The sequence below is a fragment of the Amyelois transitella genome, chromosome 28, assembly GCF_032362555.1.
Source record: "Amyelois transitella isolate CPQ chromosome 28, ilAmyTran1.1, whole genome shotgun sequence".
Taxonomy (NCBI): Eukaryota; Metazoa; Arthropoda; class Insecta; order Lepidoptera; family Pyralidae; genus Amyelois; species Amyelois transitella.
In genome coordinates this window covers 4,615,184-4,639,142 of record NC_083531.1, presented here as the reverse complement: position 1 = coordinate 4,639,142, position 23,959 = coordinate 4,615,184, and the positions used below count along the sequence as shown (strand labels likewise).

Genomic DNA, 23,959 nt, shown 5'->3' with positions numbered 1-23,959 from the left:
AAAAGATGCCTAGTTCTTAAAAGTTTATGGCAAAACACACGTTTTCAACCGGCCGTATGGCCTTGTAAACGTTTTATAAGTAAAACAACAGTGCAGCAAGCAGAGAATGTTATCGAATATTCATTTCGGATCAAAGGTTAAGTGGAACATCGTAGAAACTTAAAAACTAAAAAATAAGTAACCAAACATGGATTAGCTGAGAATTAAAGTCAAAATTAGGCGTAACTTAATATAAAAAGTACTTAAAAAGTAATGATAAAAGTTAGTTAACATAATCTAATTGGAAATTAAATTCAAGAGGTGAGGTATGTACATCGTAAACAACTCGTTTTTTCATAATTCGAATTACAAAAAATACAAACCCGCCATGGTGTGATGTCGCCCGGTCACGTAGGAATAGAGATTTCACTAAAGAATCTTTATTTCCTCGATTTTAAATCGAGATTGAGAATAAAATTGCGATTATATTTCGCGAGAGCTCGAGACCGACACTACCAATCGCTGTCAGTCAGTGACGTCAAGTGACAATAAAGTTTGATTGACACTGACAATATAGTAGGAATTTGATGATGCCAAGTTAGTAGGAATTACTACATTCTAGTAGAATTCTTATTTAATTGTTGCTTCCCAAAGTTGCACCAATGCTTTTTTTTTACATCTTTTACTTTTTAAGTTATTAATAGTAGAAAGAAAAATACAGTAAAAGTACAAAAAGCTACTTTTTTTTCTGCACAGGTTTTAATATCAATCATGAGAAAGGCTTGCAAAGGAATTCCTCGTTTAGGCAGATTTCTAGAAAGCAACCTGTCATTACCCGAAACCCAATTTCATCATAAAACAATTCTGCAGGAAGAGGCCTGCAAGTCTTTTAGAGACTTTTGACTCCGTCTGTCCCGTACCTAAATGATGAAGACATAATTTACGCAGGAATAAAAATACATCACTTTCCATTGTGTATTTAAGAGTTATCATAAATCCAAAAATGTAGTACATCACTTTCCGTTATGTATTTCTTTTTAGATTTTTATTTCACAAATACGCTTCACATAATATATTTTACGTGGTTATTCATAATTTGTCTTTTAGATACTGGTAACTCTGTTGAATGGCTTTAGAATGTCAGGTCACTGTCAATAAAAAAAAAAAATTAAAAAATAACCGTTGACGAAGTGTTTGTTTTCCATGATTTTGTGATATTAATTTGCTTTTAACTTATTTTTTATTTATAAAATGGCTTCTTTCGATTTAAATGCGATAAACACAGCTTTAAGTGAGCCGACCAGAACTGTTAGTGGTGTGGACTTTTCTGGAAAATCATTGAAACTTGATACGGAGAAAGATGGTAAAGTTTTAGCGGTTCTACTTGAATTTTCCAAACTGTTCATATTTTTAACCGTTTTTGCATTGTTATTGAACACGCATTGTCTGTGCAGTAAAATATTAAATTAGTAGTTTAGACGGAAAACACAACGTTCGTCACATAACCTCTATCGCGCCATAAAATGAATGATGCATGAATTTATCAATCACATTGATCAAACATTATTTACTATTTACTGCCATAAACCTTTAATAATAAACTTTTCTAGTGTCTTAGTCTTGTTAAAAAAAGATCTGCTATATGGCTATTGTATTATTCTTTTAGGCGATGGGCTAGCAATCTGTAACTATTTGAATCTATCTATATTCTAATCAATTCTATTTGAAAGCCGAATAGCTGAACGTGGCCTATCAGTCAGTCTTTTCGAGACTGTAGGCTCTGTCTGCCTCGCGGGGTATATAGACGTGATTATATGTATATGGCTATTGTTTGTTTGTAAACTCTACATTGCACATAAAAATAAATTGAACAAATTACAAAACAGTCATTGGATTTCGAAGAATATGTACAATGGCGGAATTATTCCAATTGGGATTTCTTCCTGTCAACCAAAATATAATGGGAAATCCATAACCAAAAAGGCAGTGCTCAGAAAGCGTATTGAGGATGCTTTATAATAATCAAGTAATTTCTAAATGATAAACTTACATAAATGTGAGTATATTATCTAACACAACTGTTTCCCTCAATTCAGATTTCATTCAAAGTGTAAATATTTATTTGTCTTATTCCGTTTTAAAAAGTAAAGTACCTACTTTGTGAGAAGGTTTAATATAGGACCATTTGAAAAAGTAAAGTACTTTGTGAGAAGGCTTAATATAGGACTGATGATTACCTGAATGATAAAAATATGTGGCTTAAGTTTGGCACAGGCAGGAAACTCGTAAAGAATTGTAGTTTGATTAGTATGTGTAATGACTGTATTTTTGAATAAATAAATTTATTCATTCAAAAATATAATCATTACATGTTACATACATATGGTCACGTCTATATCCCTTGCGGGGTAGACAGAGCCAACAGTCTTGAAAAGACTGAATGGCCACGTTCAGCCATTTGGCTTAACGATAGAATTGAAATTCAACTAGTGACAGGTTGCTAGCCCATTGCCTGAAAAAGAATACCAAGTTTGTAAGCCTATCCCTTAGACGCATTTTACGACATCCATGGGAAAGATATGGAGTGGTCCTATTCTTTTTTGTATTGGTGCTGGGAGCCACACGGCATTTACATGTTCCTTGATTAAATACATCAATATAAAATCCCTTTTTACAGCTCAACCTATCGTGGATGCCATCAACTCGTGTCCCGACCTTCAGTACCTGACATTGACGGGTAACACCCTCGGTGTGGCGGCCGCCAAGGCCATAGCGAAGGCCCTGGAGCACCACCCCGAGCTGAAGGTGGCTCGGTTCTCGGACATGTTCACCGGCAGGATGAAGACTGAGATACCGCCCGCTTTGGTTTGTGTTCCACTTCTATTTGGTTACATACATATAATCACGTCTATATCCCTTGCGGGGTAGACTGAGCCAACAGTCTTTTAAAGACTGATAGGCCAAGTTCAGCTATTTGGCTTTAAGGGATAGGCATATAAACGTGGGATTCTTCTTTAAGGCGATGGGTTGGCAATCTGTCACTATTTGAATCTCAATTCTATCATTGAGCCAAACAACTTTTCAAGACTGTTGGCTCAGTAAGGGATGGAGACGTGATCATATGTATGTACCTTTGTAATTTATGAGTACCCCTCTTTTGTACACAGAGTGCGCTAGGCGACGGCATGATAGCGGCCGGCGCTCGCCTCTCGCTGTTAGATCTCAGTGACAACGCATTCGGCCCCATCGGAGTGGAGGGGCTCGCTAGGCTTCTTCAGAGCGAGGTCTGCGGCCAACTGCAGGTCAGATTGTTGGTCCTACACATAATCACGTCTATATACCTTGCGGGGTAGACAGGGCCCGGCCCGATCGGAGTGGAGGGGCTCGCTAGGCTACTGCAGAGCGAGGTCTGCGGCCAACTGCAGGTCAGATTGTTGGTCCTACACATGATCACGTCTATATACCTTGCGGGGTAGACAGGGCCCGGCCCGATCGGAGTGGAGGGGCTCGCCAGACTGCTTCAGAGCGAGGTCTGCGGCCAACTGCAGGTCAGATTGTTGGTCCTACACATGATCACGTCTATATCCCTTGCGGGGTAGACAGAGCCCGGCCCGATCGGAGTGGAGGGGCTCGCTAGGCTGCTTCAGAGCGAGGTCTGCGGCCAACTGCAGGTCAGATTGTTGGTCCTACACGTGATCACGTCTATATCCCTTGCGGGGTAGACAGAGCCCGGCCCGATCGGGGTGGAGGGGCTCGCTAGGCTGCTTCAGAGCGAGGTCTGCGGCCAACTGCAGGTCAGATTGTTGGTCCTACACGTGATCACGTCTATATCCCTTGCGGGGTAGACAGAGCCCGGCCCGATCGGAGTGGAGGGGCTCGCTAGGCTGCTTCAGAGCGAGGTCTGCGGCCAACTGCAGGTCAGATTGTTGGTCCTACACGTGATCACGTCTATATCCCTTGCGGGGTAGACAGAGCCCGGCCCGATCGGGGTGGAGGGGCTCGCCAGACTTCTTCAGAGCGAGGTCTGCGCCCAACTGCAGGTCAGATTGTTGGTCCTTGGTCTACACACACACATAATCACGTCTATATCCCTTGCGGGGTAGACAGGGCCCGGCCCGATCGGGGTGGAGGGGCTCGCTAGGTTACTTCAGAGCGAGGTCTGCGGCCAACTGCAGGTCAGATTGTTGGTCCTACACATGATCACGTCTATTTCCCTTGCGGGGTAGACAGGGCCCGGCCCGATCGGAGTGGAGGGGCTCGCCAGACTTCTTCAGAGCGAGGTCTGCGGCCAACTGCAGGTCAGATTGTTGGTCCTACACATGATCACGTCTATATACCTTGCGGGGTAGACAGGGCCCGGCCCGATCGGAGTGGAGGGGCTCGCCAGACTTCTTCAGAGCGAGGTCTGCGGCCAACTGCAGGTCAGATTGTTGGTCCTACACATGATCACGTCTATATACCTTGCGGGGTAGACAGGGCCCGGCCCGATCGGGGTGGAGGGGCTCGCTAGGCTACTGCAGAGCGAGGTCTGCGGCCAACTGCAGGTCAGATTGTTGGTCCTACACGTGATCACGTCTATATCCCTTGCGGGGTAGACAGGGCCCGGCCCGATCGGAGTGGAGGGGCTCGCTAGACTTCTTCAGAGCTAAGTCTGCGGCCAACTGCAGGTCAGATTGTTGGTCCTACACATGATCACGTCTATATCCCTTGCGGGGTAGACAGGGCCCGGCCCGATCGGGGTGGAGGGGCTCGCCAGGCTACTGCAGAGCGAGGTCTGCGGCCAACTGCAGGTCAGATTGTTGGTCCTACACATGATCACGTCTATATACCTTGCGGGGTAGACAGGGCCCGGCCCGATCGGGGTGGAGGGGCTCGCCAGGCTACTGCAGAGCGAGGTCTGCGGCCAACTGCAGGTCAGATTGTTGGTCCTACACGTGATCACGTCTATATCCCTTGCGGGGTAGACAGGGCCCGGCCCGATTGGGGCGGAGGGGCTCGCCAGACTTCTTCAGAGCGAGGTCTGCGGCCAACTGCAGGTCAGATTGTTGGTCCAACACATGATCACGTCTATATCCCTTGCGGGGTAGACAGGGCCCGGCCCGATCGGGGTGGAGGGGCTCGCCAGGCTACTGCAGAGCGAGGTCTGCGGCCAACTGCAGGTCAGATTGTTGGTCCTACACGTGATCACGTCTATATCCCTTGCGGGGTAGACAGGGCCCGGCCCGATTGGGGCGGAGGGGCTCGCCAGACTTCTTCAGAGCGAGGTCTGCGGCCAACTGCAGGTCAGATTGTTGGTCCTAAACATAGTTGTCTAGTTGCGCTTATTGTGGTCCTCTAATGATGACTACACGCACACGCATTGAAATGCTACTACCTACCTATCGAAGATCCTAAGTAGTTCCGCGCGCAGCCAGCACGGAGTGAATATACTTTATTGTTTAACTACCGACAACTTGTACGCGTCAACTAAATGTAAATATTTGAAGTTCTCAATTGTAAGTGAATTTTTTTATAGATACTTTTATGAGAATAAATTTCTTTAACCGTACACATACACACTTTCTTTCTTTCTTTCTTTTCTACATTTTGGCTTCCACCGTTTTTTCGGTGATTCTGCCAATGTCGTGGTTTGAAGAGACACGAAGTTACAAAAATGGACGGTATACAATCTGAAAGGAGAAGGTTAACAAAACACACACACACACATGATCACGTCTATATCCCTTGCGGGGTAGACAGGGCCAACATTCTTGAATAGACTGATAGGTCACGTTCAGCTGTTTGGCTTTATGATGGTATTGAGATTCGAATAGTGACAGGTTGCTAGCACATCACCTAAAAGAATTCCAAGTTTATAAGCCTATCCCTTAGTCGCCTTTTACGACATCCATGGGAGCGAGATGGAGTGGTCCTATTCTTTTTTTTTATTGGTGCCGGGAACCACACGGCGCGATTCTTGGCCCTTCTTTCAAAAATTGAGTAGATTGTTTACCCTTCTTACAAAAAATTTAATGTGTATGTTTAGTTAGTATGTTAAACGATATTATGATTATTTTAGCAGTCGTGTGGTTCCCGGCACCAATAGAAAAAAATTATAGGACAGCTCGCATCTCTTTCCCATGGGTGTCGTAAAAGGCGACTAAGGGATATGCTTATAAACTTGGAATTCTTCTTTTAATCGATGTGCTAGCAACCTATCACTATGTGAATCTCAATTCTATCATTGAGACAAACAGCTGAACGTGGCCTATCAGTCTTTTCAAGACTGTTGGCTCAGTCTACCCTGCAAGGGATATAGACGTGTCCATATGTATGTATTTTGTTAAACTTCTTCAATACATATCATATATATTTATAGGAGTTGCAGTATAATGATTGGATTACATGATTATCATTTCATGTGGGATTACATGAAGCTGCAGTTTTTTATATTGGTGCATATAAAAAACTGCAGCTTCATATTTATATACTACTAGCGGACCCGACAGACTTCGTTCTGTCAAAAAGATTTGTAATATGACAGTTTTTTGTTCCTATCTATTAGACCTACATTGCTTAGACAACAGTGAACTTTATACATTAGCAATAAAGCTCAAATTGACTGTACATATTAGTTAGAAAACGTTTGTATGGGATAAAGAAAAGGACTGTTTTTAAGGTTTTTCAGGCAATTATTTGGTATTTTTTCGCCGTTAAAACCATCCTTGAGTTTTGACGAATATTAGAAAAAAAGAATTGGCCAAATTGGTCCAGGCGTTCTTGAGTTATGCGTTTACCAACACATTTAGCGATTCATTTTTATATACATATAAGATTTAACATTTATATATTAACAGGAGTTGCGGCTTAATAACAACGGTCTCGGCATCACCGGCGGAAGACTCCTGGCCAAGGCTCTGTCAGCGAACCCTCGGAGGCTGAAGGTGTTCATAGCGGGCAGGAACAGGCTGGAGAATGACGGGGCGACAGCTTTGGCCAAGGTGTTCCAGGTTGGTTCAGAAATAAAAAAAATCATTATTAGAATTGAATAGATACATATATATGGTCACGTCAATATCCCTTGCGGGGTAGACGGAGCCAACAGTATTTAAAAGACTGAATGGCCACGTTCAGCTGTTTGGCTTGATGATAGGAATTGAGATTCGAATAGTGACAGGTTGCTAGCCCATCGCCTAAAAGAGAATCCCAAGTTTGTAAGCCTATCCCTTAGTCGCTTTTTAAGACATCCACGGGAAAGAGATGGAGTGGTCCTACTCCCCCCTGTACCGGTGCCGGAAACCACACGGCAATAGCATAGAATAGATTTATTTTCAAAATTGGATACAAGGTACCACATTTTGACGTCACATCACTTAAATCTAATTATAACTACTGCCGCTTACAAAGCTCATGTGTAGAAGAAGCGGCGGAACAAACTACACTGCAGCATTTATTATATGTTGCGTAAAGAAATCATAATATCTGTTGCTTAAATTCCAAATATATATATATACATACATAAAATCACGCCTTTCTCCCGGAGGGGTAGGCAGAGACTACCTCTTTCCACTTGCCACGATCTCTGCACACTTCCTTCGCTTCATCCACATTCATAACTCTCTTCACGCAAGCTCGGCGGTTTCGGGCACTCTCGACCTGACCCTTTACCAGGACGTCCTTAATCTGATCAAGATACGTTCGTCTAGGCCATCCCACTCCGACCTTTCCCTCCATACTCTCCTAATGATCTGCTGAAAATGTGGTTTTACATATATGCCTATAAATATCACGTCTATATCCTTTGCGGGGTAGACAGTGCACCGGAAACTGGTAATTCAAATGTTACAGGAAATGGGCACCCTTGAAGAGGTAGCGATGCCCCAGAATGGCATATACCACGTCGGCATATCGTCGCTGTCTGACGCGTTCAAAAAGAACCCGGGACTTCGGAGTCTGAATCTTAACGACAACACTATTGGGGGCAAGGGGGCGCAGGCTATAGCTGACGCTTTACCCAGGTAATTCGTAATTGTAATGTTTAATGCTGGTAAATGTGCCGTATGGTTCCCCGGTGCCAATACAAAAAAGGAATAGGACCACTCCATTTGTTTCACATGGATGTCGTGAAAGGCGACTAAGGGATAGGCTTACAAATTTGGGATTCTTTTTTAGGCGATGAGTGAGCAATCTGTCACTATTTGAATCTCTAAGCCATTTGGCTTAATGATAGAATTGAGATTTCAGCTGGGATTACATGATTATCATTTCATGTGGGATTACATGAAGCTGCAGCTTTTATATTGGCGCCGGGAACCACACGGCAAATCATTATACATACATATTATCACGTCTATATCCCTAGCGGGGTAGACAGAGCCAACAGTCTTAAAAAGACTGACATGCCACGTTCAGCTATTTCGCTTAATGATAGAATTGAGATTCAAATAGTGACAGGTTGCTAGCCCATCGCCTAAAAAAAGAATCCCAACTTTATAAGCCTCTTCCAAATCCGCCTTTTACGACATCCATAGGAAAGAGATAGAGTGGTCCTTTTCTTTCTTTCTTTCTATTTGAATCTCAATTCTATAATTAAGCCAAACAGCTGTACGCTGCCTATCAGTCTTTTCAAGACTTTTCGCTCTGTCTACCCTGCAAGGGATAAAGATGTGATTGCGTGTATTTCTGTATGTATGTAGTATAGAATTATGGTGTTGAATTATTTGTGACTCATCCAAATTTTTTTTGTTGTTGCAGATTGAAAAATTTAAAATCGATAAATTTTGGTGATTGCTTATTGAAAAGCAAAGGTGCTAAAGCTCTCGCCAGAGCTTTCAAAGATAACTCGGTCCGTTTAGAGGTAATGTATATATATTATGTTTATTTCATGTAACAGATTCTATATATATATATATATATATATATATTGTTACGAGATACTAACTCAATGATACTTTATTTCATAATAAATACTTATATAGATAAACATCCAAGACCCAGGCCAATCAGAGAAAATTCTTTTCTCATCATGCCCTGGCTGGGATTCGAACCCGGGACCTCCGGTCTAATATATATATATATATAAGTATAAGAGAGCTATTGTTATGCCGAACAGCTGAATGTGGCATATCAGTCTTATCAATACTGTTGGCTCTGTTTACCCCGCAAGGTATATAGACGTGGTTATATGTATGTATCTATACTAATATTATAAAGCTGAAGAGTTTGTTTGTTTGTTTGACCGCGCTAATCTCAGAAACTAGTGGTTCGAATTGAAAAATTCTTATTGCGTTGAATAGACCATTTATCGAGGAAGGCTTTAGGCTATATAATATACAACTATAAGGAGTAAAGAAATAATGGGAAATGTGAAAAAAACGGGGAAAATTATTCAATGATGCAAATAACTATTCCACGCGGATGAAGTCGCGGGCGCACCTAGTGTTATATAATTATTAAAGGCATTTTATTGTATTTTTTTTTACTCTTACAGTCACTAGACCTGAGCCACAACGAAATAGGCAGAGAGGCGTGTATGGAGATTGTGGACGCCATCACATCGCCGTCTGATGCGCAGGCGCAGGGGACCAAAGTTGTTTTGGCCGGTTAGTGTTTACATACTATAGGAAATATGCTGAATATAATAAAATATTTGCGCTGGCAAAGAAAAGATGATGCACGCTCAAAACAGACTGTCATTTATTTTTTCTTATTTTTCTTATTTTAAATTACAAAATGTTTTTCCTTAACAAAGGAGTTCGGAACACTCTAAAGGAGTTCGTAACACATTAATACCTACTTTCGTACATACATCAATGCATACATACATCTACATATACATACTTACATACATCAATACATACATTAATGCATACATACATCTACATATACATACTTACATACATCAATACATACATACATCAATACATACATACATACAGTGTGGTTTCCGGCTCTTTCGAATAGTACCACTCTCTCTCTTTCCCGCGGGTATTGTAAGGAGCGACTAAGGGAACGGTTTAAAAACATGGAGTTCTTCCTGTAGCTGATGGAATAGCAACCTGTCACTTTACGGCTGAATATGGTCTTTAAGTCTTTTTAAGTCTGTAGGCTGTCTACCCCTCAACGGATATAGACGTGACTATGTGTATGACCCTTATTATGCCTGAGTATTATGCCTTTGACTATGGACCCTGGATTGGGTGAATCAGGTTTTTACACGAAGCGACTCCCGTCTGACCTCCGCGACCTTTGCAGGGGAACCTGACCCGTGTTGGATCGATCATGGTCACACATTCATTTGCCTGAATGTGCAGGTTTCCTCGCTATGTTTTCTTACATCGTAAGACCATCGGCTAGTATTCAAACTAATGTATATATAACATTCGAAAATAGTAATATTCGAACCTGTGACCTTTTTGCGACACACGCATTCCAACCGGGCACCTCACCGATTCGACCGTCGACGATCGTACGAAGGTTTTTTTTTATATTGTGTTTTCAGCGCGTGCCGTGTGGTTCCAGGCAGTGCCGTGTGGTTCCCGGCACCAATACAAAAAAAAAAGAATAGGACCACTCCATCTCTTTCCCATGGATGTCGTAAAAGGCGACTAAGGGATAGGCTTACAAACTTGGGATTCTTTTTTTAGGCGATGGGCTAGCAACCTGTCACTGTTTGAAGCACAATTCTATCATTAAGCCAAATAGCTGAACGTGGCCATTCATTCTCAAGACTGTTGGCTCTGTCTACCCCGCAAGGGATATAGACGTGACCATATGTATGTATGTTTTCAGGTAACAGTTTAGGCGGTACGGCCAACAAGAAGACGATGAGGGACAAATTAGGTGAAACTGCCGTGTTGAGTGATGGAGAAGGGAGTGACGGCGATGAATGTGAGTTTTATGAGGTTTTATTAACATTGGTACACTGGATTTGATTAGCGCCAATTTAGCGCCACCTACAAAAAAGGGATAAATTTCGAGCTTCACTTTAAAAGCAGAGTTGAGAGTCATTTACATAAAGCAAGTAGTATAGCGCCATTTAGAAAAAAGTGACGAATTTAGCGCCACCTTCAAGAAGCAAGTAATTTTGTGACATTTAAATAAAGCGGCGAATTTAGTGCCACCCAAATAAAGCGACGAAATTTCCGCCACCTACAAAAGTTGTATGTTTTTCGCAAATCCCACGGGATATACAATTTTTAACATAATATGTTAAAAATATTATGTTCTTCCTATACCGAGCGACGTAGAAATTGCCACTGTCAAAGTCGACCAATCAGAGAGCTGTGTGTTATATATACGTACATACACACATGAAATCACGCCTTTTTCCCAGAGGGGTAGGCAGAGGCTACATCTTTCCATTTGCCACGATCTCTGCATAGTTCTGTGTGTTTGTCATATTTTATAGAAGCGTAAAATTAAAAGCTCATCTGTCATTGGTCGAACCGCTTAGAATATTACGAATATGGACATTCATAAGTTAGAAATTTATTTTGTAATATATTTTTTGATAGATATTTATTCTTCCGTGCGTTCCAAGTGCCGTGCGGTTCCCAGCACATCAATTAAAAATCAAAAGCAATAGGACCACTTCGTCTCATTCCCTTATAAACTTGGGATTCTTCTATTAGGCGACGGGCTAGCGACCTGTCAGTATTTTTGTGTTTAAAATTGTATAGCGTACTAGTTTTCTTTATTTTTACCAACACACAGTATTTTATTTTACATCCCGGCTAAATATCTAAACATTTGATCCTTCGAGCCGGATGTTATGATGCATAACTTGCTCAACCCCAGCTGTTTTACCACGATTTGAATCTCAATTCCATCATTGAGCTGAACGTGGCCTATCAGTCTCTTCAATACTGTCTAACCCGCAAGGGATATAGACGTGACCATATATATGTTTGTTTGTTTGTTTGTTTGTAAACTCTTTATTGCACATAAAAATAAATATAACAAATTACAAAACAGTTATTGGATTTAGAAGAATATGCACAATGGCGGACTTGTCCCCAATGGGATTATGTATGTATGTTTACTCTTCATCACCATATATATGTTTGTATGTATACTCTTCATCACCATCAGACGTGACAGACTCCGAGGAGGAGTCGTCGGGCGATGAGAGTGAGCGCTCAGAAGACAGCGCAACGGAGGACGCTCAACATTTGGACACGAGCGCTGATTTCGTTAAAGATGTCATCGCCCTCGACAACTCAGGTGTGTGAAACATTTCTTGTTTTGTTTTTTTTTTTTTTTTTTTTTTTAATAATTTTGACACTGTTTCGCGCGATATTTAATTTTTGAGACTGTTGTGACGTGATTATTTTTTTAATAATTATGACACTGTTACACGATATTTGGGCCTATAAATATATTTTCAAAAATTATGACACTATTACACGATGTATGAGCCTTTAATTATATTTACAAAAATTATGACACTGTTACATGATATTTGTGCGAATTACGCGATTATTTTTTCAATAATAATGACACTATTACTCTATATATGGGCCTCTAATGTATACGGGACAGATTACACAGATAGTTAGCCTCGAAGTGAGTTCGAGACTTGTGTTACGAGATACTATCTCAACGATACTGTATTTTTTAATATATACTTATATAAATAAACATCCAAGGCCCAGAACACAGGAAGATCGTTACTCATCATGCCCTGGCCGGTATTCGAACCCAGGATCTCCGGTGTCACAGACAAGCGTACAACCGAATAAAAAAATAACTACTTAAATATAAAAATTTTCGGTTTTTTAATTATAAAATTTGACATTTGACCTCCACCTTTTTTTTTTCTCCGTGTGGGGTATCGAAATGCAGAGAGAGGGACAAGGGGCGGGAATATTTTAACCGCAGAACTAGCGGCAAATGTGCTACTCCGCCAATGCCTGGCCGGGATTCGAACCCGGGACCGCCCCTGTCACAGACGAGCGCACTACCGCTACGCCACAGAGGCCGTTGTGAATTGTGACGTTATATATTTATGTTTTCATGAAAGAAACATGAAACGGCTCCAACTATTTTCATGAAAGTTACAGATTAGGGGCTTTTCGGCTCAACGAATCGATTTATCAAGGTCCTAGGTTCGAAAAAAGCTCGGTTCTCAAGATATGTATGTGTTTGGAGTGGCGCCATCTCTCTTGCGCGAGATACATCGGCTCTGTGTTTTAATAATCCAAAAAATAGTAAATCAGTGCAAAACATCATAATTTATACATAATCCAGTTTATAAATTGTCGGACTACAAGTGCGAGTGTTATTGTGGAAAAATAAGGACAACTGTGAACATTATACGTCAATAAAACTACAGACTCCAAAATCTTGTTGGTGCCTAAACCAATCGATTTGTGTGAATTTTTGGACACATTTCCAATATCGTACTTTTATCTGAAATATTTAATAACAAAACTAATCAGTGAAAACAGTTCCCTGTGAATTAAGTGAATTTGTGTCAGTTAAGATTTGAAATACGCAAACAAAGAACCAGCTGTTACAATACCTATACTCACCAGCACCGCCATCTATGGGTGAGTCAAGACATTAAGTTTAACGAATAAATACTGCGAGACTAGCGCCATCTATTAAGGGATCCAAGAGTCATCAAAACTATCACTATAATTTTTCTTAGTAGCAATAATTAATTGAAAATCCAATAAGAATACCGATTGTGACTTCTAGATCCTTAAGAAAGTTACATTGTTGAACAAATAAATTGATTAATTCTAAATCATATGATACATTATTATAGTACACATAGGCGCCATCTACATCCAGAATCACGCATACGAAATCGCATAAGCAAACGCACAACTCCAGCTCTCACCAGTTTGGTATAAAAATCATTATCTTATCTGTTGAATAGTTGGATATTCTCGTCGCTAGAGGGCATAACCAGTACCATAATGACTTCGATTCAAAAGAAATGTGCTGGATGCCGCCGAGAAATTTCAAATAGGGAGTTCTTGGACTGTGTTTTATGTAAAGAACGCTACGATTTGGAATGTGCAAATGTATCTACTACCAGATTCTATAATACGATGGCAACAGAACACAAACAAGCTTGGCGCTGTCAAATGTGCATATGTAAACTGCCTAAAGGAGATAACTCTAACACGCCTGTACGACATCGTGACCATCGCGATACAAACCCTGTCGCTCTCTCGCCTGTTGATGATAATGTAACGATGCGGAATAGGAATGCCTTACCGATTAACGAGTCGATATGTTCTGACGACTTAAGCATATTGGGAGATACTAATACTACAAATAAAGAGAGTACTAACGCGAGAACTGAGTTAACCTTTGACAACTTAAAGGATTTAATAGCCTCCCAGCTAAAAGATAATAACAAGAGGATAATAACGGACCTAAAGAACACAATAGGAGCTGAAATAAAAAAAGCAATCTCCAAATTTAGAGAAGAGTTTAAACAAGACACTACCACACTGTATCAAGAAAATAATTCAAGAAAAAAAGAAATAGATGAGCTTACCGTCAAAATAGAGAAATTACAACAGGAAAATGAAACGTTGCTTAAAGAAATTAAACAAATTGAATTGAACACTTCAACCCCTGACCGGAGAGCAATACCTGATAGTGAGTGTAAAAAAATTGTGCTATTTGGCCTACCAGAATATGAAGAACCTGACTTTGAGTTACACGGTAGAGTAGCGGCAGTTTTTCGTGATATCCTCAATATTGACCTACTTGGATACATAGAAGAAACAAAAAGAATAGGAAGGTTTCATGAGCAAAAAAATAGACCACTTATGATAGAGCTTATCAGCAAGAAGATGACCAAATATATTATGAACAACATTCATGGTTTCCGTGGCTCAGGCCTCTCGGTATCACAATATATGGATAGAAATACACTGAAGGAAATAAAATCATTGAGAGAACAAATGTTTAAGGCAAGGAACAAGGGATTATACGCTATTATAAGGAATAATAAATTATACATAGAGGGAAAGCACATAGATGCAAATAAAAATGAGCAGAATAAGCTACCGAGTTCTAATAGCCACACATCAAATAGTAAGAACCACTCCTTTCGCAGGAGGACCGCAACTTAAAGTCTTGTTCCAAAATTTCCAGAGTATCTACAATAAACAACACCTGCTGGAAGCATATTTAGACCAAAATCCTGATAATACAGCCATTTGTGTTTCGGAATCATGGCTAACAGAAGAAAAAACAAGTTTAATACGATTAAATGGATATAAACTAGCAGCTTCCTTTTGTCGTAAGGAGCATGACGGAGGCGGAGTCTGCATCTTGTTACAAGAAAATATAGAATATAATGAAATAACTGTTATTAAAAACATGTCTATTGAATACTGTCTAGAATTGTGTGCTGTTGAATTGCCTAAAGAAAATACTCTGTTAATATCTATATACTGGAATGGAATAGGGGCCGATACCTTTAATTCTCAATTAGAAAAGGTACTACTCTATATCTGTAAAAATTACTCTAAATATAAAATAATTCTTGGTGGCGATTTCAATATAAATACCGTTAAAAAAAGAAACAATTCTAAAATCAAAAAGTTTCTTGATAAAATGTCAGAATACGGATTCACTCAACATATTAACGAACCTACACATTTCACAAAAACATCAGCAACGTGTATAGATCTAATCTTCACAAATTTCAAAGAAAACATACGAACAAGAGTCGAAAAATTAGGATTTTCAAATCATTCTGCCACAATGTTAAGCATCAAATCGGCCCAAACAATTTCTAAAAGACCGTGGTACACCGAAAAAAGGATATTTAATAAAAAAAGTATACATTCATTTAAATCAAAATTAAAAGAAATAAACTGGCATGAAATCTTAATAGAAAATAAAAATATAACAAAGAATTATGAATTATTCCATAATAAATTAATACACATTCTTGACCAATACATGCCTAAGAAAAAAATAAAAATACAAAAAACATCCAATAAACATTGGCTAACAGTGGGGATAAAAAAATGTTGTAAAAATAAACGTCTATTAAAGCTCCTCACTATAAGATCAAATAGTTATATACTTAACAATTATTATAAAAAATATGAAAACATTTTAAAGAAAGCAGTGGCTACAGCAAAAAAACTCCATTACAAAGATCGCATGAATAAATCACAAAACAAAGTCAAAACCATGTGGAACATAGTAAACGAACTTACAAATAAAAAAACTAATTCGGAAAAAAATAACATAACCTTGCGAATTAATAAATCAATAATATCTGACCCAATGCAGACAGCTAATACCTTTAACGACTTTTTTGCATCTATAGCTGAAAATGGCAGGAGAAATAGTCTTGGGAGACCTGTACATTGTCCTGCTGAAAATAGCATATTCCTCCGCCCCGTAGACGAAAAAGAAATTCATAAAATTATTAAAAACTTAAAAAATAAAAGGAGCCATGGCATAGACGAAATACCGCCAAACTTATTCAGGGAGTGTGCAGATGAACTAACCGTGCCTTTCACTTTATTAATAAACCAATCCTTTAACGAAGGAGCTTTTCCGGACCTTCTAAAAATTACAATAATAAAACCTGTCTATAAGAAAAATGAAAGGACTGACCTTAATAATTACCGACCGATAGCACTGCTGCCAACAGCCTCAAAAATTTTCGAAAGAGCCATGGCAGACCGAGTATACAAATTCTGTGAAAAGTATAACCTACTTGATGAATGTCAGAATGGTTTTAGGAAAAATAGATCTACCGTTTTAGCTGTCTTTAAATATATCCAAGAAATATTAAAAACACTAGATCACGGAAGGTATGGCGTCGGTATACTACTGGATATGACGAAGGCATATGACCGGGTCCTATACAATATCCTACTAGATAAATTGTATGGAGCTGGGATCAGAGGACCTGCACACAAGTGGTTTGCTTCTTACCTTACGAACAGGAAGCAATATGTTGAAATCGAACATTATAATTTTGACACAAAAACGATCCAAAATGTCAGATCTAACTGTGTGCCGATAAACACTTCGATCCCCCAAGGAAGCGTACTCGGATGCCTTTTGTTTTTGTTATATATCAACGACCTTCCAAAAACAATAAAGGAGCACTGTGTCCTGTTTGCTGACGATGTCTCCATATTAACATCAACTGTCAATAATAGTAATGACTTTTATAAACATCTAACAGAAACCCTCACTAAAACGGAGAACTGGTTGAGTGACCACAACCTGGAAATAAATTATACAAAAACTAAATTAATGGTTTATCACCCACATCAAAAACCATCACTAAACCTAAAAATTAACTTTAACGGAACGGACTTGGAAGTGATTGACGTGTTCACCCTGTTAGGTATAGAAATAGATAGCCATATGAACTGGAAACCTCATATCCAAAAACTTTGTGCTAAGTTGTCGAAGTTTGCATATGCTCTCAGAGAAATAAAAAAAACAACAGACGTAGATACTGCACTCACTAACTATTACGCTTACGCCTATTCTTGGCTTAGTTACGGCATAATTCTGTGGGGTAATGGTACCGACTGGGATAATGCTTTTACACTTCAAAAACGTCTGATCCGAATTATAGCTAATATCCAGCAACAAGATAGTTGTAAAGCCTATTTCCAGCGATTAAAAATACTTACCGTGCCGTGTATCTATATATTAGAGGTATGTAAATTCGTCCGCAAATACCCACACTTTTTTGTAAAAAGAAAGGATATAGCCACTAGATATGCATCTCGACATCAAAACAGGCTACTACTACCTACATCGCGCCTCCGACTTCACTCGTCTGGTCCTCTAGTTATGTCCGTAAAACTGTACAATAGGCTACCAGAGACTATAAAAGACATAGACAGTTATAATACATTCTTGAAACACCTCAAAGAATTTCTCATAAAAAAGTGTTACTATTCTGTAAAGGAATATTTAGAAGACAACGAAATAAACAAAATAAAAAAATAAATGATAAAGACGTGATTAATAAAAAATAATGATGTACACAATAATTAATTTGTATAATAAAAATTATCTATTATTAATTATAAGTTAAATAAACCTAATAAGCAATAAATAATAAATACATACTACAATAAATAAATACTATACATGCATGATGAATACTCAATTACAATTCAAAAGTCCAATTCTATACATAATAAGTATCTATTTAATAAAATATTAATATAAAAATATGATTATAGGAGTAATTTTTTATCTATTTATTCTGTAATATTAAAAAATGGCCCCTCTTTCATTGCAGTGCCCGCCAGGGCCCTTAATGGTTCGATATTATCACACAAACATCTGTATTTTACATTAAGGAAGCAATAAATAAATAAATAAATAAATAAATAAATATGTAAACATTTTAAAAACCGCGTTTTAATAGGCAAAATCAGCGCCATCTCTGGTAGACCTAGCAAAGCTCGGTCAACCGGGTACTTTATGTTTTAAATATAATTTTCAGGCGTAGAAGAGATCGAAACAGATGTAGGCAGATTCCTGAAGGAGCCTACCTCACTAAACCTGGACAGGCTGGGTCCAGAGGCGGCCGATGTCATAGATGCACATTTACAGGTGACCAATTGTTACATACATACATAGGATACATACATACATAGGATACATACATACATACATAAAATCACGCCTCTTTCCCGGAGGGGTAGGCAGAGACTACCTCTTTCCACTTGCCACGATCTCTGCATACTTCCTTCGCTTCATCCACATTCATAACTCTCTTCATGCAAGCTCTGCGGTTTCGGGCACTCTCGACCTGACCCTTTGCCAGGACGCCCTTAATTTGATACATATATACATACATAAATACATAGGATAGGGATAGGCTTATAAACTTGGGATTCTTCTTTTAGGCGATGGGCTAGCAACCCGTCACTATTCGAATCTCAATTCTATCAAAGCCAAACAACTGAACGTGGCCTATCAGTCTTTTAAAGAGTGTTGGCTATGTCTACCCCGCAAGGGGTAAAGACGTGATCATATGTATGTAATGTATGTATGTATACATACATACATATCGTCATGTCTATATCCCGTGCGGGGTAGACTGAGTTAACAGTCTCGAAAAGACTGATAGGCCACGTTCAGCTATTTGGCTTAATACATACATACATATGGTCACGTCTATATCCCGTGCGGGGTAGACGGATCCAACGGTCTTGAAAAAACTTATAGGTTACGTTCAGCTGTACGGCTCAGTGATAGAATTGAGATTTAAATAGTGACAGGTTGTTAGCCCATCGCCTAAATGATGAATCTCAAGTTTATAAGCATATCCCTTACTCACCTTTTACGACATCCATGGGAGCGAGATAGAGTGGTCTTATTCTTTATTTTATGGAACTGGAACCTACTCCGTACCTGTCTACCCCGCAAGGGACAAAGACGTGATTATATGTATCAATACGTATGTAATAATTTTTTTTTAAATTTTTTTTTTACCTGTTCACAGTCAATAAAAGAGCCGGCCGATTTGATCCAGGCGTATGTTGAAGCAACATTCTGTGTTTCGGGCCTGTATCAGGATAACAATACAGCGGCACAGGTAATTTATAACTTAACATGCATACATATCATCACGTCTATGTCCCTTGCGGGTAGACAGAGCCAACAGCCTTGAAAAGACTGAATGGCCACGTTCAGCTGTTTGGCTTTTTGTTAGAATTGTGATTCGAATAGTGACAGGTTGCTAGCCCATTGTCATACAAAGGGAATCTTAAATTTATAAGCCAGATAGCTTATAAATTTGACATTTTCCATTATTTCTTTGCTCCTAATTGTTGCAGCGTGAAAAAGGATAGGACCACTCCGTCTCTTTCCCTTAGTCGCCTTTTACGACATCCATGGGAATCAGATGGAGTGGTCCTATTTTTTTTTTGTATTGGTGCCGGGAACCACACGGCACAGATATCTTCTATCAGATATATATCTTACAGATATCCCGCAAACTATATATAAATTTGACATTTTCCATTATTTCTTTGCTCCTAATTATTGCAGCGTGAAAAAGGATAAGACCACTCCGTCTCTTTCCCTTAGTCGCCTTTTACGACATCCATGGGAATCAGATGGAGTGGTCCTATTTTTTTTTTGTATTGGTGCCGGGAACCACACGGCACAGATATCTTCTATCAGATATATATCTTACAGATATCCCGCAAACTATACCCGATACTGTTATCCCGGGCGGGGCAACAGCACGCCGCCGCCTGGCTCCTAGCGGATACCATGTTGCGGGGACTCGGACTCATCAAAGTTAGTACTTACTTTTTTTTAATTACATACATACATACATAAAATCACGCCTCTTTCCCGGAGGGGTAGGCAGAGACTACCTCTTTCCACTTGCCACGATCTCTGCAAACTTCCTTCGCTTCATCCACGTTCATAACTCTCTTCGTGCAAGCTCGGCGGTTACGGGTACTTTTGACCTGACCCTTTACCAGGACGTCCATAATTTGATCAAGATACGTTCGTCTAGGTTAAAAAAAAAATTAAAAATTAGTTAAAAAGTTAAAGTTTAATTCTTTTTTAAAATTAGTTTGCATTTAATATGGATACTACTGATTTGACTATTGACGCTATTGAAACGCTTTGATATTTATTTGTTTGTTTGATGGTCTTTGTAGAGCAGCGGTTGTCTGTGACACTGGAGGTCCCGGGTTTGAAACTTGGCCAGGGAATGATGGGAAAAGAAGTATTTCTGATTGGCCTGGGTCGTGGATGTTTATCTATATAAGTATAAAATATAGTATCGTTGAGTTAATATCTCGTAACACAAGTCTCAAACTTACTTCAAGGTTAACTCAATCTGTGTAATTTGTCCCGTATATATTTATTTAAGACATTGAGCCTCAAAGGCGCAATAGGTGATAACTATTTCTAAATACTAATATGTACAGTGGGTTGCCAAATTAATAGGGACAGTCGAAAAATATTGTTTTTTTACACTTTATTGGTCCATAACTAATTAAAAACGTTGTTTTGAGTTATAATTATATTTAATAATATTAGACACACATCTTACAAGTAGTTTAAACAAAAAAATAACAGTCTTTGGGTAATTAGAAAATATTAGCAGGTATTACGAAAATGGCAATGAGATATTGCTAATATTTTGTCACATTTCCTTTAGCCTGAATGAGTGCTTCGATCCGCCTCGGCATACTTTCTATGCACTGTTTGGCACTTTCCTTTATTTTAGGGTTGTGGTGCCACACATTTATTAATTTTTCGATCAGTTTTACCTTGGTGGTTATCACTTCCTTGGCAATTTCCGCCTTGGTAATTTCCCATAAGTTTTCGATGGGGTTCATGTCTGGAGAATTGCCAGGCCAAGGTAAAACTGGTATATTGTGGTCTGCTAAAAATTTTGTTACACTCCTTGCTTTATGGCATGGTGCTGAGTCATGCATGAACATGAATTCCTCCCCCTCTGAGAACCATTCCCGGAGTTGCGGCAACAAGCGAGTTTCTAGGACCTGCCTGTATTGGTCCTGTCTCATGGTTCCCTGGACAATGTAGAGACGCCCAACCCCTTTAGCACTTATGACAGACCATACCATTATTTTAACAGGGTGTTTAACGCGTTCCACAATGCAGTCAGGGTGAAATTTCTCGCCTGGGCGCCGCCTGACAAAGTTGCTTTTGTCGGCAAGAATCTCAAATGTTGATTCGTCTGAGAAACACACCTGAAAAAAAATATTTATAACTTATATGAAAATCTTTTTAGATAATATACCATAATATTAATATAAATTATCAATTGACATTAAAACTGACCTTGCTCCAGTCTTCAACACTCATCAGACGGTGTTCACGAGCCCAAGCAAGTCGTTTCTTCTTCATCGCCTCTGTCAGTCGCGGTTTTTTAGCTGGGCGATGTCCGGTCAGGCCTTCCTCTGCCAACCTACGCTGTACAGTTCTCTTCGAAACTTGTATTCCAGACTCCTGTACCATCTGGGTTAACAATCCAGCACTTTTCTTCCTGTTTTGCAAACACATATCCCTGATTTTCCTATCGGACCGTGGTGTCGTAATCCGTTTTCTTCCGCATTTGCCTTTTCTTTTGGGCAAAAGTGGCTGATCTTGATCCAGATTTATTTTTATTTTATTTACTACCGACTTAGAAACACCAGCCAGTTCTGCTATCTTCCTCTGAGAATGACTTGTGTGCAAAAGAAGGGTTTTAACCTCAGATTTTTTTCTTGGAGACAAATCTACCCCTCGACCCATAGTGAAAGCTGTAAAAATAAAAAATTAATTAATTTCGTCCTAAAATCAGCCCCAAAATACTTAAGATTTAATAAAAATAAAGTAATACTTACTTGCAGTCAATAATAATTTCACAAAATCACAAAATAACTTTTTAAAATAATTAGTTACTTATTTTACTTTTACACGTGTGAAGGACTGCGCGTCTCTCCCGATAATAAAATATTTTTACAAAATAAACAAATCCCATAACACTTGAAATTTACTTTCAAGTTGATCTGTAGAGGTGCTGTGAACATAAAAATACATTCCAGGACCACTTACACCACTTGAAATAGCAGTCAAACGCGCCTGAAGAAAAAATATGATAAAAAATGTGACTGTCCCTATTAATTTGGCAACCCACTGTAGGTATCTTTCTCAGCCAACCTTTAGAAAATAGCAAACAGATGAATAATCCTACGATACAATGCTAATATACTACGATATTTAATTCCACTCTTTATATTTCCAGTCTGAAAACAAAGAGTACCGCCCCCGCTGGTCGCTCCCCGGCTGCTACACAGCCCTCGGCTCGGTAATAGAAGAGGCATACTTCCCGCCGGCTCTACGGGACACGCTACGCTTCTTCATAGCAAGCAAGTTACCGGTGCTTGGAGAAGATACGAAACAAGCCGTATTGAGGCAGAGAACGTTGCAACAACATAATACACAATACGCTTGAAATACCCGTGTTTTATTTAGCCATTTAACTTGCAAACCTTTGGCCTTGCGTAAATCCCGCTTAAATCTGCAGGTTTTTATTTTCATGTCAGTTTGACAGTGACAGGTGACATTGACATTTGGGTACAAAGTGAGGCAAGGGTCTTTAAAAACATTACCATGACTGTAAAAACAACAGTTGATGTTTTGTTCAATAATTTATTATATACTCTAAGGTATTAGTATAGTTCAAATAGTCTTATTGAATATTGTAACTATTTGAGAGTTCAGAAGGTGATATTTGTATCAGTCATCAAAATGCACACAACATATTGAAACAAAATATTTCTTTTTGTTTGTGTAGCGATAGATTCAGAGCTTACTCAATAGAAGGTGAAGCGCAGTCAGAGTAAGAGAAGAGGGAAATGAATATAGGGTGAAATAAAAGATTTGAATCTGAAATCTGAAAATTAATATTTAAACGTAAAGCAACAAACGGGCCTAGAAATACAATCGGATTGACACTTGTCAAACTGTCATTTTTTCATTTTACTTGTCCGCCGAATTTATGGCAGGACGAAAGAGTTCCGCGTATGAGTAGTGATATAGGTTGTCCGTTTATTACTAAAATATAATTTTATTTATTATTTGATGTATATACAATTAAAACTAATAAAATTATTATGAAAATCCCTACATCAGCCCCCCCTTGAGACCGTCAAGGGCGATAATAGTCGGGGAATCTTACCTTACGACCTGATCTAGTTTTAGTATTTACTTCTCGATCAGGTGGGTTCTGATTCTCTGATTGTGGTACATGACGTGTATCGGTGTCGTGTTTGTCATGCTTTTGTGAAGTATGTTTGTGTGATGCGTGATCTGAAGGTATGTATGGAGTGGTGTCTGGGTCACACAGTATGTAGGCCGGCTTGACTCGGTCTATCGATACCGTGACTTTTTTACCTCTAACCAAGATAGTGAATACCTTATTATCTCGTTGAAGTACCTCATATGGTCCGGAATATGCAGGTTTCAAGGTACCACCTACCGTGCAATC

The 23,959-nt window shown here is 39.2% G+C and overlaps 2 protein-coding genes across 2 annotated transcripts in view; one reads left to right on the top strand and one right to left on the bottom strand.

Annotated features, from left to right (window-relative positions):
- Positions 1–530, bottom strand: part of LOC106137549 (cytoplasmic aconitate hydratase) — a 44,374-nt gene extending 43,844 nt beyond the window's left edge. The window contains exon 1 of the mRNA XM_060952244.1: positions 363–530. Coding sequence (XP_060808227.1) covers positions 363–369 — 7 coding nt within the window. The 5' untranslated portion in view covers positions 370–530. The remainder of the gene's footprint in view (positions 1–362) is intronic.
- Positions 531–1,114: 584 nt separating this feature from the next.
- LOC106137543 (ran GTPase-activating protein 1) lies at positions 1,115–22,924 on the top strand. Its single transcript, XM_060952158.1, has 13 exons — positions 1,115–1,342; positions 2,657–2,844; positions 3,147–3,281; positions 6,816–6,968; positions 7,807–7,976; positions 8,713–8,815; positions 9,449–9,560; positions 10,750–10,848; positions 12,052–12,183; positions 18,434–18,543; positions 19,439–19,531; positions 20,137–20,241; positions 22,715–22,924. The coding sequence occupies exons 1-13, from the start codon at positions 1,231–1,233 to the stop codon at positions 22,922–22,924; spliced, it is 1,722 nt and encodes a 573-aa protein (XP_060808141.1). The 5' UTR covers positions 1,115–1,230.
- Positions 22,925–23,959: the final 1,035 nt, after the last annotated feature.

Excerpts from the sequence above, each read along its gene's own strand:
- LOC106137543 (XM_060952158.1), top strand. The coding sequence starts at position 1,231 with ATGGCTTCTTTCGATTTAAATGCGATAAACACAGCTTTAAGTGAGCCG. Across the intron at positions 6,969-7,806 it reads CTTTGGCCAAGGTGTTCCAG|GAAATGGGCACCCTTGAAGA; the intron begins GTTGGTTCAGAA and ends CAAATGTTACAG. Across the intron at positions 10,849-12,051 it reads AGGGAGTGACGGCGATGAAT|ACGTGACAGACTCCGAGGAG; the intron begins GTGAGTTTTATG and ends CATCACCATCAG.